The sequence below is a fragment of the Dicentrarchus labrax genome, unplaced genomic scaffold (assembly GCF_905237075.1).
Source record: "Dicentrarchus labrax unplaced genomic scaffold, dlabrax2021, whole genome shotgun sequence".
Taxonomy (NCBI): domain Eukaryota; kingdom Metazoa; phylum Chordata; class Actinopteri; family Moronidae; genus Dicentrarchus; species Dicentrarchus labrax.
In genome coordinates, this window is record NW_026136719.1 from 20,979,516 (window position 1) to 20,994,826 (window position 15,311).

Here is a 15,311-nt window from a genome sequence, read left to right on the forward strand (position 1 = left end):
TCTCTGAGCTAAATGCTAAAGTCACTGTGCTAATATGATCACAATGACAATACAAACTCTCTAATAGCAGGTGTAATTAATTAATTTCTGTGGGTGAGCATGCTAAACTTAGCTAATTAGCTTTAAACACAAAGTACAACTGAGGCAGACATCATTGGTTTTAGCATGCATTTTGTCATTTACCAAAGTACTGGACAAATTGACGTTTTGACCCGATGGTTGTGCTAGATGAAGTCTGGGGACCACCAAGTTATTATAGTTCATCCTGAGGAAAACATGAATTTGTGCATCAACGTTCATATCTAGTTGCTGAGAAATTTCCCAGTAAAACCAGCTGGTTGTGCAAGGGGAAAAGTCAAAGGATCACCAAAGTCAGTAGGATTCATCCTGTGGCAACTATTGATGTCAGTCTGAAATGTAATGGCAATCCAGCTCCTAGTTGTTGAGATATTTCAGTCTGGACCAAAGTGGTGGACTGACAGACCAACATTTTGCTAGTGTAAATAGATAATTTGTTTGAATGTGAGCTTTTAACAGATATTTTGCCTTATGATTCATGATCAGTCTGAGGAATGAGGATGATCATTTTTGCATCACAAATTTAATTTTCATTGAAAAAAATATTAAAATCATGATGTGAAATATTTTGGGTTCTGTACCAAATAAACATGTTAAATCCAGCAAACAAGATTTAGGGCATTTCTTCAGAACTACAGTACTTCAATATATTTCTGTTTTGTCACACATTTCACCTTTATCAACAAATACATAATAATAAAATAATAAAAATGTATCAAGCTTCTGCTATTTGCATATCTCACTTAGACATATTGCAATTTCAATAATATGTAAATGAATTGTGCAGCCCTAATGAGAACCTTGCTGCATGTTCTTCAGTGTTACCATTTATATGTTGATTTTTTATCAAACTTTCAATAATAAAACTGCCAGTTGAACAGCACAGATCACATGGAGTCTGATCTTTTCAGTTCTGATTCAGGCCACTTTCAGATGTGGTTCAAATCAGAATTAGGTGAAATATTTTCAATGTGAGTGTGAACAGTCCGCATGTGACTTTTATATCACTCTAGATAGACATTCATCATGCGGGTCACTTCAGGACTGTGACCTGTTCACTCTGGAATCTGATGCAGGCCACTTTAAAAAAAATAATGTGATCAGCCGAACAAAAAACTCGGATCTGAGCAATAAATCAGAATTGAGCGCTAAGTCTTGTAGTGTGAACGTAGCCATATATACAGGTGTGTTGCTCATATTATATACAGTATACAAGTAAGAATGTCTGCCTTGCAGTAGATGTTTTAGTAGGGTTTGTTTAGGTCAGAGTCTAACAAATCTCTTTGTTATTAAGAACCACATTAGTAACAGTGTCCATTTAAATATAATCTGTCCAGCATAACTTGAGTTTTAGTCTATTTTAGCTCATAAAATTAAGTAATTTATAAAATTCAGAAAACTAATAGCTAAAAGAATAGGGGACCTCAGATTCTATAAACTGATTCGATAATGGATTTAAATTTTAATGAAAAATCAATCCCAAACCCCAGTTTACACCATCTGATCACCTTTGTACAATTGTCCGTTTCTTTGTTGACTTTGATATACGTTTGTTGAAACCTGGTGATGCCATCACTTTTCTCTTCCAAAGCTTCCATCATACATAAATTGTTTGTTATTTCCCAGCTGAGTGGTGGTTGTGAAAGTGCCATCTAACTGAGGAAATTATGAGCTTTGGTCCTCTTTGACTGTTTTTTTCTTTTAATCATTTTTAAAGCTGTTGACATTATATGAATTTATACAGCTGCCAGTTTCCTATCATGTTCAAGCTGATGTCTAACTCATCCCAACTGCTTTTTATTGTGTTTCCAGTTGATAGGTGGCTTCATCCTGGCCATTGGTATCTATGCAGAGGTGGAGAGGCAGCGCTTCAAGACGCTGGAGGGAGTGTTTCTGGCCCCTGCTGTAATCCTGATCCTCCTGGGAATTGTCATGTTTATTGTTTCATTTATTGGAGTCTTGGCTTCACTAAGGGACAATTTAACCCTACTGAAAGTGGTGAGTAATGTGCTGAGAGCCAAGTAACTTATCTTTTTTAAACAACAATGTGGCTGCTGCTTGGAATGTGTCAGTAAATGTTTTATTTATTGTGTGGTTTTTATAATGACACAACAATGCACAATTTCACTGTGTTTATTTTCTTATTTAAAAATGAGCATAAATAATTAACCAGTGTGCTCATATTTACCTCTATGTTTACCAATAAATCCCTTTTAAAACACAATAAAAACCTATCCAAAGATAAACATGTAGTTGCAATATAACATGGTACTCTCAGAATGAATGTGTCAATATTAATGGCCAGTTCTTCAAATGTTTCTTCACTATAAAGCAAGGTGTAAACATGTTGCTAGATGGGAAAAGATAGATCATTTGTTTGAAAGTTGGATACATTCATAGACCATTTCACTGTTGCAAACACGAATATACTAAATGGGTTAATTTCTTGTTGGCTTGTTTGCTAATACCAACAGTAACTGACAGAAACAAGCGGTTATAATGAAACTGTATATTAGTGATTGAAAATAGACGCTGAGAAAGTCACTTGACTGCACATGAGATGCTTCACATGCATATCATATAAGTGGCCATATGTATGAGGGACAAGATTTATGTTTGAGCTACAGATTTTGAATAAGGTTTGTAGTCTAAACAGTAGATGACACAGGTAAGGATAAGTGCCATGTTATGAATTTGTCTCTACCGTTTGTGTAGGTATAGAATAGTTTTTGCCATCACTTAAAATAAGAATAATTTCATGTTAACCAGTAGTTTACTGAGGGCATGTGAGCATATGCTTCCCTTTTTGCGCTAAAAGACACAGAAAAAAAAGCAACATTTTATGAATGCAGCCAATCCTGTTGAGGGATACAACGATCAGCTATAACATTATGACCACTGACGGGTGAAGTGAATAACACTGATTATCAGGTTGTCATGGCTCCTCTCAGTGGGTGGGATATATTAGGCAGCAAGTGAACATTTTATCCTCACATTAATGTGTTAGAAACAGAAAAATGGTCAGCATAAGGATTTGAGCGACTTTGACAAGGGCCAAATTGTGATTGTTGCCTCTGTGTGGTGTGGTGACCACCAGCGTGCCCAGGTGGTCATAATGTTATGGCCGATTGGTGTATAGCTCTGCGGTGAATAGAAATAGTCAAATTTGAAGTGTATAATGGCTCTTCCTCTCTATTTTGTTTGGTGACAGTTCATGTACACCCTGGCTGTGTGTCTGATCCTGGAGCTGCTGGGAGGAATATTGGCGCTGGTGTTCCGCAACCAGGTGAGTCGTCCAAGTTGTAGTAACCTCATCACCTTATTTGCTCATATTTCTAGTCAGGATATGCACGTTATAATCAGAATCTGTTCAAAGATTGGTCGGATTATTATTTGTATTATATCAGTATAAACGTGCTTCCCTGACCCATCTTTGTGTGTCTGTATCTTTCTTCTCTATCTTTCTTGATTCTAATATCTCTCTCGTAATCCTGCTCTCATATCCGTTTTTTGTGTCTCCTATTGTCTGTCTGTCTCATTTCCCTCCCTTCAATAAAATCCAATAATGTTCCTGTGCATACTAATACAGCGTTTTTGTGCAGTCGTGAGCAGCTTCCTCCAAAACAGGTAGCAGTCATGAACAGTACTTTGTGGGGGGGAAGGAAGGAAAGACTTTAACGTGACAACAGACCTGACCTGGAAAGCCTGGAGGATATCATTTGATTAGGCAATTTCACTATCGGCATTTGTGCGGTAACTAGTGGTTGACCAATATCGTTTTTTTTGGCCGATATAGAATGCCAGTGTCAAAACAAAGAAAAGTCATGTATAATGCTATTCTATAAGTAATTCAGGTGTATGTTTACAACAGGAGGGTTATAGCACAAGGCTTAAAACCAAAGGGGGAGTGCTAACATCGTTCCACAGCAGCCACACTGACAGGGCTGCCTGCAGATGTGTCTGAAGACATTTTTTGTTTATTGATGCCGATCGATTAATCGGTCTGTCACTAGCGGTAACCAGGAGTGTGCCAGCAATTCCTTACTAGGCAACATGACTTGAACATTTTCATTTGCTGTGTTATTTGCACTACAATGACCTCTGCTGCTGTAAACCAAACAATTTCTGCTGCTTCTTTCTTTTCTTATTTAGAGACTCTCATGGCGAAACCACGTGAAGCCTTTTATTGTGAAACAGCTACAGGTGCAACCTTAGTCACCATTGGTAGTATCAAAACATGGACATTTTTCTTTTTTGTCAGAGGGTTTTAAATATTGTAATGGAGGAATCAGGAAGCCACAGTCAGAAGAAGTGTATGCAGTTTGGGTGAACCTACATCACTGGTCATTTAACATTTGACTGTTGACTAGAGAAATTGAACATATGAACAAATATATTAAAATTATTTATACTATTTTTCCCCAAAGTACATGCAGCGAAGACACTCTCACCAACCTTAATTAATTTTTGTTTTGTTTTTCAGAATTCTGTTTTTTTTTATCAGTTTCTATAAACATTAAGCAGATGACAACTACTAACTGTGTCTATATGCTGACTTATTTTAGTAGATTCTTTATATTAGTGAAATAAGTGGTCATTGTTTCCTCCCCACAATCCTGTAAAACACATAACTGCATGAAACTGCTTGAAGTTTGCATCTTAACTAGTAGGAGAGCTGTTGAACCTTTCATCACGGTTGCTGCTAAACTTTTTTTTTATCAGATGTGCCTGCTGCTTCTGGAATTAGTACTCAATAACAACTCATCTTTAATATTTTCTTGTTTTGTCTTTGTGATTTGTAGATGCATTGAACATAAGAAAACTACACCAAAGGATGTATTTTGTCTTTTATTTTGTTTTTTAAATGGTTACATCTCCATCTCATTTACACAAAGATAATTTTACAACTGATGGTGCATGAGACATTAAAGTGCCTCATATTATTTTTGTGAAATGAAAAGTTTTTATGTAGTTTAAGTCAACATTTTGGAAACTTACTTTACACAGAGAAGAATCACATCTTAATACGTGAGGATGTTTTCATATAATGGACATTAGGATTACTGCTAATGTGGTCATTTGACCATGATTTATGGTTATGGGGCAAAATTGGTTTGATTATGACGGTCTACTACTGAGATACTCATTCCATCAGTTTTCATTAATGAATATCTTAATGTGACTCTGCAGGAAAAACTTGGGTATCAGTCTTTTCACCTCTTTTGAATGCCTTCAATCATCTCATTTACATGACTCTTACATTAAAACATAATAATGGCCTGTCGTGGAATAACTTTTTCAATAATATCATGTGATACATTTTTATGGTTATGTCTGTTTGTCCAAAGAAAAGCGAAATGATCACAATGATTATACATTTCATTGTGTTAATGGCAGTTTTATTTAAAATACAATGAAGAACCCACTTCTAATATGTCATAGCTTTATTTTACTATCGTCTCATGTACTTTGAAATTACAAAGACATAGCAGTGCATGAGGAAATGTGTTCATTCTAATAAGATTTCCGTTTTTTTGCACTTTTTTCTTTCTAGGGTCTCATTTCCATAAACACTATGTTTAAGATGATATTGCCATGTGAGCTTATAGTGAGTTCTTCAATAATGGTCCAGTGTCTTCTGTCTCAACGGGAATATGCCGCAGATGTCTATAAATCTGCTCATTGTGATGTGGTTAAACGTGGCTGCCTTGCCCCTATAGGTTCACTGTGAAGAGCTGATATGTTCAGGGGAAGAAGAAAAGAAATTAAATGAAAGGCTCAGCCCCTTTAATCTCTGTGACTCTCATGAGGGGAGCAGTTTCCATTCATTATCTGTGGTAAAAGAGTGGAGACGGAGCATCGACAGGCCTGAATCGGGTAAAAAGCCTGATGCTCTGTTGCCCCAATCTCTAATGGAGTATAAATTAGACTGATGTATCAGAAACAAAGAGTCGAGTGAGGTGAAATTAGTGGGATAAATGATTAGTTCCCTCAAGGAAAACATTGAATGTAAAGCTCTCCTTGAATGTACTTAGTGGAGTTCCAAGTTGCAAATATTTATTCAGTCTAAAACTGATACATTAACCTAATGTGACCTCGCTGCACCAGATTGTGACTGACAGATGTGAGCTGTTAAACTGTCATATTTTAATATTCCAGTTCAGTGGATCAGTCACCTTGACTAATCAGAGCATTTCCTCTCCAGAGCTGCCTGTCTGATACATTGATTGTAGATCAGCTGTGTCACAGAATCAAATCAAACATGGTAGCATGACCTCCTCCATCCCATTAACACAATCACACACACAATTTTATTGTCTCCCTCTTACAGACATTGGAGTTACTGAACAAGACCATCCGAAAGGGCATAGTGAACTACTATGATGACTTGGACTTCAAAAACATCATGGACTTTGTACAGAGGAAGGTAAGGTTATGCCACTTCTTGTTTTCTGTCATTTATACCTTCCTGTTTGTATTTCAAATGACAGGATTGAACGGTCTGTGTAAGCTTTTAAAATATGTTATAATGCAATGCAGTTTACAAAACAAACTTGTTTAGCATTACATGGCTGAGTCAGGATTATTTGGGGGGGCGGGGGGAACTGCACCATTAGTGAGCTTGGAGGATTAGTGCAGAAAGTCGTGTCCAAAATAATTCAAGAACTGTGCAGAGCCATCAGTTTGCACCTGCTCCCAGAATGCATCATGCTGTCTGAAGCTAAAGATCTCATTACCAATTGTTATCAAGCCCACAGGGAAGCAGTGTCTGTGGGCAGCAGAATGATCGCACATTAAAATTAAGAAGCAGCCTTCAACAAACACCACTGATTAACAGAAGAGAAAAGACAAAGACAGCATGCAGGCTACCTGCCATACACTATTAAGGAATTCAAAGTAACCAACACAAGTATCAGTGGCCCAGGATTGTGTCTTGATGGAATAATATTTTGGATGCTTGAAGGCCCAAAAGTAGGTACTTGGTTGGTTGTGTGGGAGGTAATTTGGTGGTTTAGCAAATGGAGGCTGAAGCACTGGCGTCTGCTCAAGTCCCTTTATTATGGAACTTTTAAAAACTTGAATCTAAAAGTCTGAGCTTCCACACATTTGTAGACTGGCAGACTTTGTAGACTCACAACTTTACTGTTAGTTGGTAGAAAGCCTTAGTCATTTGTGTTGATTGTTTTATTGCTGCTACGAATAGTGGAGAGATAGTTAAGGTTAAATATAATTACTTTTTCATATTTATTTCGGCATACCATCCCGTTGACAATATGCACAGTTTTGGCAAACCTTTCGTAGTTTCCTACCTTTAAAAGCAGTTCCCCTTAATTATCATTCCAAACAAAAGAAGGCCTGCTGGCTTTGAATGTGTTACGTGTGATATGATTTTCTGAAGATCCTAACTTGCTGGTACTCTGATCCCCTTGCTCTGAAAACACATACAATTGTTCACTAACAGTAATAAGGAACTTGGCAGCAGTGGCGTGAAGCTTCTTCAAACGTATTTTTTTCCTGTCATGGTTTAAATCTGCCGGTTGGCTCTAGTCTCCTGCTATAGGAGAGATTTAAGTGCTTTCCTGGTGGACTTGGATGAAAAACAATCAGAAACCCCCTTGTTGGGGAACTGAGGCTGTTTTCACAAGTAAATGGGCTTTGTGGATTTATCTGCGTTTGTGGGAGCCATAGCCTGAATGAGCTATGGTCATGTGTTTGTGCTGAGTGAATGAGTCACTGGTGGTACATCTCTTTGTGGTAACTAAAACATGGAAACTTTGTGTTGTGTGTGGATTGGTGACTGCGCCTGCATGTATGTGTGGAGGTATTGTGCAATACTTACATTGTTTGTTATGTGAAGTGGTGTCACCTAACCCGTTTTTAAATGGCGATGTGTTATGTGCGTTATAATATATGTTGTTGTCAGTTGTTTACATCTTGAGATTAAGTTCAGTGGAAAACGTATCTGGCATATGAAACCACGAACAAATTTCTAGTGTTTTCACACTTGCCTTGTTTGACAAGCCCAGTCCTTATTTCTTATTTCAGTTCATTTAGGTGAACAAATAAGTACAGACAGAAACTTAACCAAAATTCTGCAGGGATGACGACAACGATCAAAAAAGACCCGCCCACTTGAGGGGGCCTTTTGTCAGAACACGTATGACAACCTGTGACCGTGACCGTGACCTTTTCTGACAATCATGGCCACTTCATGCATGTGATTGGCCACTTCTCTCTCAGGGTTGCATTTTACAGCATCTGTAAGCTGTAATTCCAGGTGTAAAATTGTATCAGGTGTGTAACAACAGAGAATGAAAAACACAAATCAGTTGATTAGTGGCCTGTCACGTCATATCCTGTATTAAGTTAATTTCAAGCTAACCTTTCTATCCGATTGCGCCTGATTATTCTAATTGAAATGTGACATTTATTTCGCCAGCATTGGCTGCCTGTGTCTTCAATACTGGGAAAGACAATGAGCCTTTTTTCTGCTCACAATTACAATATATTGCATAGTTAATCAAAATAAGTAAACCTAATGCTGACAACTGCTGTGTCTTACTACAGTAAAGTTACCATTTCTTATTTCCCCAAGAGGAGATGGAGGCAACTCCAGACACCTGCCCACATAAACACAACGCAGCTCTAATATTTCAGACCTTTTTATATTTTTATTTATCAGAATTTACATTGAAGTCATAGCATTCAGTGTTGTCACAGCCATTGCCACATGGTTTATATCAAAAAGCCTTACAGCAGTGCAAACAACAAAGCTATTCAGTCGTTTGGACAGACACTGACTTCATTTCTTGAGTGCTGTGTGGTTGTTTGACACAAAAGTGATCATGCATATTAAGTTTATTTTGGATTCATCACAACTGGCAATGGTGGCATTGAGGCGAAGCAAGACGAAGCAGTTGTGGTTCAGATTCATGGCACATTTCATCAAAAGTAAAGCCAATGTGCTTTACATTAAAATGCATATAGCTACAATTAGTGTGTGTATATGAAAACATGATAAATAAGAGACGAGAAAATGCAATAACAACAAACAGAACAACGTACAAGAAACACACACACACACACACACACACAGTAATTAATCAAAATTCTATGAAAGTTGGGAGGTTTGTGAACAGTATTATTTTCAGTATTGTTTTTGTCTTTTAAGATTAAGACCACAGTAGACGACAAACCGGATGTCATGTTAGAGGATGAGAGTAGGATGGTAAACTTAGGTGAGGCCAGGAGAGAATACCATCCAATGGTAGCGGTAGATGGCATTGCCATCCAAAGTTAAAATATTTTGTAACTTTTTGCTGTCCTCCACGACAATATTTAAAACTGGATGTTACGTAGCTCCCTTACACAAGGAGAAAACATGGACAATCTGGACAACGAGACACTAACAATTAATAAATTACATTAAAAAAATGTACAGAACATTTTATTTATTTATTTTATATATTGATTCCATTATGTGTAAACAATGCAACATCACCATAGCAACATATCATCATGCATGTTTCGTTTTGTTTTATGTATGATTTTCTTGTGCTGTGAGGAAGGTGCTGTTCGTCTACCTTCTGCCTGAATCCATGTAAATGCAGCATAACTTGGGTTTATCTCTACCATATCTTATCCTTATATATCTTATATATCGTGCAGTTAACCACTGCATGACGGCAGCCTAAGAGGTCTGATTGGATTGTAGTCAGTGAGCAGTCCAGAAATTTTGTGGCGAGCCAAATTATTAAGTGCTTTATATATAGCACGGTCATGGTCATACAAACATTTAGCCTCTGAGGCTACTTAAGTATTGTGAGTCATACAGGAAAAACTGCTTCTTTTATCATTTATGTTGAACCACCTGACACACACGTATTAAACAAGAATTGGTGGAACGATCTAACCACAATAGCACAATAAACACAAGCCAACAAAATGAACAGAATCTATATGAATAGGACGGGTCAATGTTGCCCTCTCAGAAGAACAAATCAGTCACTATGCTTCTCTGTTATTGAAACCTGGCTGTATTACACCTGGAGAAGCCCTGATTGATCAGTGTGTGTCCATCCATCAGATAGGAGGATGGCCTAACATTGGTGGGAACAGACCATTACTCGTGTGGTACAATAAATCATTTGGTCAGGTTGTATTACTGTATCCTCTGTTGCTGCCCCTTTCCTTTGACAAGAGCTTGTTTTTGCTAAAATTATAGACCAATATCCTCCAGCAGTGCATCACTGTAAAATGAAGTTGGTATTTATTTTGTGGCAGTAATGTTCTGCCAATGTTTTGATTGCACAGATGTAAGATAAAAGCTATGTGTAAGCTAACCAGTCTTAAGGGCTTTCATACAACATAAAACATTGAGCCTCATGTAAGAATGTTTTCTTATTTTCCTCTTATATTTGTTCTTACATAGGATTCATGAAACTTGTGCTACCTGGGTATGTTGCATTGCAATTAGCTAATGGAGACACCACAGTAAATCCATGTAAGATGCTGTGTGCAAACCACAAACCAATAAGCCACTGACATTTGACAGGTAACTTTAATTTTTAGTTACTAATATTATGCAAATCTAGTTTTAGTGGACTACTGCCAAGTATATCAACATAGCAGTATAACTCAGGTTGTACATCAGAATTCTTATAAAAGTGCACAATTCTGGAATACATTTCTAATTGTGTGGAAGTGTATTTTCCCGAATTATAACAAGGCTGGCAAGTATAATTACATTTGTATTTAACTTAAGCTATATTTCAGTATACATACATAAAACGTGTTATATAAGTACTGTATATCTGCAGATAAGAATGGCTCATTCTAAGATAACGAAAACGCAACAATTCTTATTTTCAGTTAATTATACACTAATGAAAACAAACCTATGGATATTATATTCCATCCTCCTTAATGTTACACATTGGACCCTTAAATTTAATTATTTAAGTTAAAGTTTAATTGGAAATATACATATATATATCTATATATATAGATATATATATTCTTTTTTTCTTTTTTTTCAGTGATCCAACAGAGGATGACCCGTACTTTAACTTGTTTAAACTGAACTTCTGCATCTGTTCACATCATCCATTAGCACTAACAATGGATGTTATTAAAATGCACAAAATATTGTCAGTATTTTGACATCAACAAATGTTTGTGTGACAAACTAGCCAGTAAGCACATAATGCACAAGGCACTGAAGCTGGACTGAGAAAACACATTTCTCCTGCTGCATTTGAAAATATGGAAGATGTTTGGTACCTTTGGTTATCAGTGCAAGCCAGTCACAGGTGTCTAGTCCTACAGATACTGCAACGTAGATGTGTCAGCCTTACAGGCTGACACATCTACAAAAACATCTAGAAAAACTGTTTATTTGTATGTGTTATGTTGACTTGTAAGATATCTGCAAGACACTGGAGTTATGCACAAATGTCAGCATATTCCACCAAAAATATACCATCCCCCCCAAATCATCAAATGTAGGCAGGAACCACTCCTGTCAAGGGAAACATACAGGAAATAGGTGAGGGAAAATAGATGAAACAGAGGGGAAATTAACTGTGGTTAGAAATTTCTGCAGGAATAGATGGAGATGGAGAGAGAAAATGGATGTAGAAATAGAGGAAAATCTGTGTGTGCTGCAGGGATTTTCTGAGAGAAACACACCAACAGCTCTTGTTAATGTATTAGCACCACTTACAACAGTAGCAGCTTACTTGAGTAATGTGGGATTTGGCTCTTGCACCTAGACCATGAGGTGAATCTATCTTTTGCAAAATGTTACCATTTTAATTGTCTCTGATCCTCAAAAATTGTCTGACCCATAAAATGTCACAGCCTGCTCTTTAAAAATACTGTATTTTTAACCTGCAATTACTTATAAGCTCCATCTTCAGTTGTATAACTGATGTATGTTGCAGAGACAACAGGTATCTGTAGGGTTGAGATCCTTTTGTTTTCTGATGGTTTATTATCCCTCTGCTTCCTCTTCTGCTGTCTCTCTAATTGCTGCTGGATAGCAAATGATAGGGACATGACATTTGGCAGGATGATGGATAATTGTTTTTAAGTACTCCTCGGAAAATATGTCTTTAATTGGCCTGATGGCAGTGTAATTAAAGGTACATATGTTGGCCACTACAAACGATATGGAAACATGTTATACAGAAATCATATAAATAGAAACTAATTGTTTGATATATTAACATAGTAGAGCCTAGTTAGGCTTTATTGACTTGATAAACAGACGTTTACATTGTCAGAGCAAGTTTAAAATAAATGTATATACAAATTAGTAACAAAAACATTTATAATAACCTAAAATAAAACAGAAAAAAATACAAACAAGTGATGACTTAAAAAAAAATTCTGTGTGTCACTCACTGTCCCTGCGGTTGTGGCATGATAATACATATTGAACAGCAAGATTTGCCCTGTTTCCTCCTTCCTTCCTCAGGTTATGTTTGATTTTGAGTGGTCATTTAGATCGTGTAAATCTATGATTACAGGGTTTAATGTTCCTTATATAATAATGTTTTACATTGTAGGAGGAAGTACATCTCTGTCTCAGTGTCACCTGTTGAACAATCACCACATACTCTGTTTTCTTTTGGTTGCCATGTTTTGTCTTCCTTTTTCAAGTTTGTGGTCACTGAGCCTGTACTTGGTTAGGATCTGTCTCTGCTTTCTGTCTCTGAGAGTGAAAACATATTCTACCAATTCATAATCTCTTTTTATGGTCAGATAATATTCTAACCTACTTTGGTTTTTAGTTTCTTCTTTCCAATGTTCCTTGTAGATTTCTTTACATTGCTTTATAATTTGTTTTACTCTGATTGGTGTTTAAAGTGTTGTTGTGACACTAATCAGAGGGTGTCTAAGACCATCTGAGAGCACTCTGTTCTGGGCTCAGCTCTTGGGTTTGGAGAGCGTTTGAATGGAGCGTGACATTGGGCTGGATTTAAGGTGATTAAAAAAATTCAAAAATGTTCTTTGTACGTGTAAAATGTAAAGATTCAGCTGGATCTTTGTCCAAACGGGTATAGCTATGATGACTGAGTGGACCCCATACTTCACTACCATACATTGCAATGTGCTGGATGACACTGTCAAATTTATTAAGACAGATTTTAATTGGTTAATTTGGATATTATAAAATATTCTCCTAATTGCATGTACAGCTTTTTCTTTTAGTGCATTCACTGCCATGTTGAAACTCCCTGATGCTGTTATTGTTATACCTAGGTGGGTCTAATCTTGACATTAGTTTTCTTCACGCTTACTGCCCAGATCTGGCAGTACTTTTCTTAAGTATTTATTACTCAAACTCATAATAAAATGATACTAACTTGTAGCCCACAATGGTTCAAATATTCAACATTACCTTACTGAACGTGAATGTCAAATTTAATGCATATCCATCAGTACTGGGCTGATTTAGACCCCTTTTAAAGTTGAAGCAGCTGCAGCAAAGTTAATGCCTTTCACACCAGACATGTTTATGCATGTAAATTAGTGAAAAAAGAAGATGACAGTTTGGTGCAGACTTTATCAGGTCATCATTACAGATGATTAGTAATCAAATATTCAAGTAACTGGGTTAATTAAGAACATGCTGATCAGTGATTGACTCCATTGCAATGAGAGACACACTGTAATACAGTCTTTATTATTATTATTATATTAGTATTTACCTACATCTCAAATAAACTGAACAGAGTCCCATTAGAGGTTAATGGTGTAGTTAACTGATGTCAGTAATTCCCCAGAAGAAAGAGAGTGAAAATGTCTGAACTGATAATACTGGCAACTTACATTAAGATTGTATAGATCTGCCTTTTTTGAGTGTAGACACTATAACTTGAGTTAGCATTTTGCTTTGCTTTGTTTTTTGACCAGAGTGGGTTTCAACAGAGAGAAGTGTAATGTTGTCAAAAGGTTACGTTTTTAAAAACATTTTCTTTTGAACGCTAACCCATAATAATTCATGAGAGATCTTACACAATGTTGCCATGTAATAATGAGAGCAGGCAGCACATGATGGACTGACTTCTGTCTTGCAGCCCACACTTTGAGCAGTCAGCTGGCCAATTAGCCACCCAATTAGTCACTCAATCAGTCAGCCTGCCAGTGAACAGCCAGTCATCACTCAGTGCGGCAGTTGGCTACAGTAATAGTCACTGCTTCTGCAAATATTTCATTCCAAGAGACATGGCCGACTCAAAGGGCTTTCTCTAACTGACCTCTGAAGAATGGTTGTCATCCAGCGATGAAAAAAAAACAAAACAAAAAAAAACAGAAGAAATAGTCAAAGAAATGGCAAAGAAAAGGTTCCTCATGACACCGGCAGAGCCAGACTTTGGATTGGGATCCAACAGAAAGAGTATTTGATTGAGACAAAAATCTGAGTAAAGGAAAAAGCATGAAAATTTGTCAAATTTAATTTTGTCTTATACCATAACGTCATTGAATAAAACGTTGTGTAACCCAGTGTTGACAAATGTTCTGAGAGATAGATCATTCAAATTGGTCTCTTAAGGATGCAAAATCCCCTGAACTGAACTAGACATCCATCTTCCCAAGTATATGATTTACGGCAGGACTTTTGGATTGCATTAGACTGTAGAGTTGCACCTACTAAACCGGTAACTCATTGTGGAGCTGGAATGTTTTTGCACTTAAACGTAACAGTTGTGGGTACTAATCACATCCTAATTGCTATGCCTTCCTGTGACCCTAGTTAGGGTCCTGACCCAGTGCTGGAAAAACTGCACTCTGTAGAGTTACGCCAGCAACAAAGGGGAGCACACTGGCATCATGTCAGCATACTGATCACACTGCCTTGCAAAGAGCAGCCTCATATTTATTCATGTATTTATCTTCTCCCTTTGTCTTTTGTCACATCCTCTCTTACTGTCTCTCTCGGTGTCTGACCCTTCGTCCAATTTGTTCTCTTTCTTTCCTGTACTGTCTTTTCTGACTTACTTTCTAAGAGCCAATAAAACATTTGTCCCAGTAAATGACTACAAAACAGAGTTAATAGTATGGCTCTTGGGTTTTTCAGAGTGTTTATTCTCTAAGGCAGCTGAGCAGCCGCTATCCACCCCAATGAAAGTATGAATCAAATAGAAGTTAATGAATGGAGGCCTGGTGTAATTTATTTTGAGTGCCATCAATTTGCAAAATTATTTTAGTAAAAAACTGAAACT

The 15,311-nt window shown here is 37.0% G+C and overlaps 1 protein-coding gene across 1 annotated transcript in view; it reads left to right on the plus strand.

Moving 5' to 3' along the window:
* Positions 1-15,311, plus strand: part of tspan15 (tetraspanin 15) — a 34,964-nt gene that overhangs the window by 6,672 nt on the left and 12,981 nt on the right. Inside the window, exons 2-4 of the mRNA XM_051379304.1 lie at positions 1,891-2,076; positions 3,290-3,364; positions 6,410-6,505. Of these exons, the coding sequence (XP_051235264.1) occupies positions 1,891-2,076; positions 3,290-3,364; positions 6,410-6,505 (357 nt within the window). The remainder of the gene's footprint in view (positions 1-1,890; positions 2,077-3,289; positions 3,365-6,409; positions 6,506-15,311) is intronic.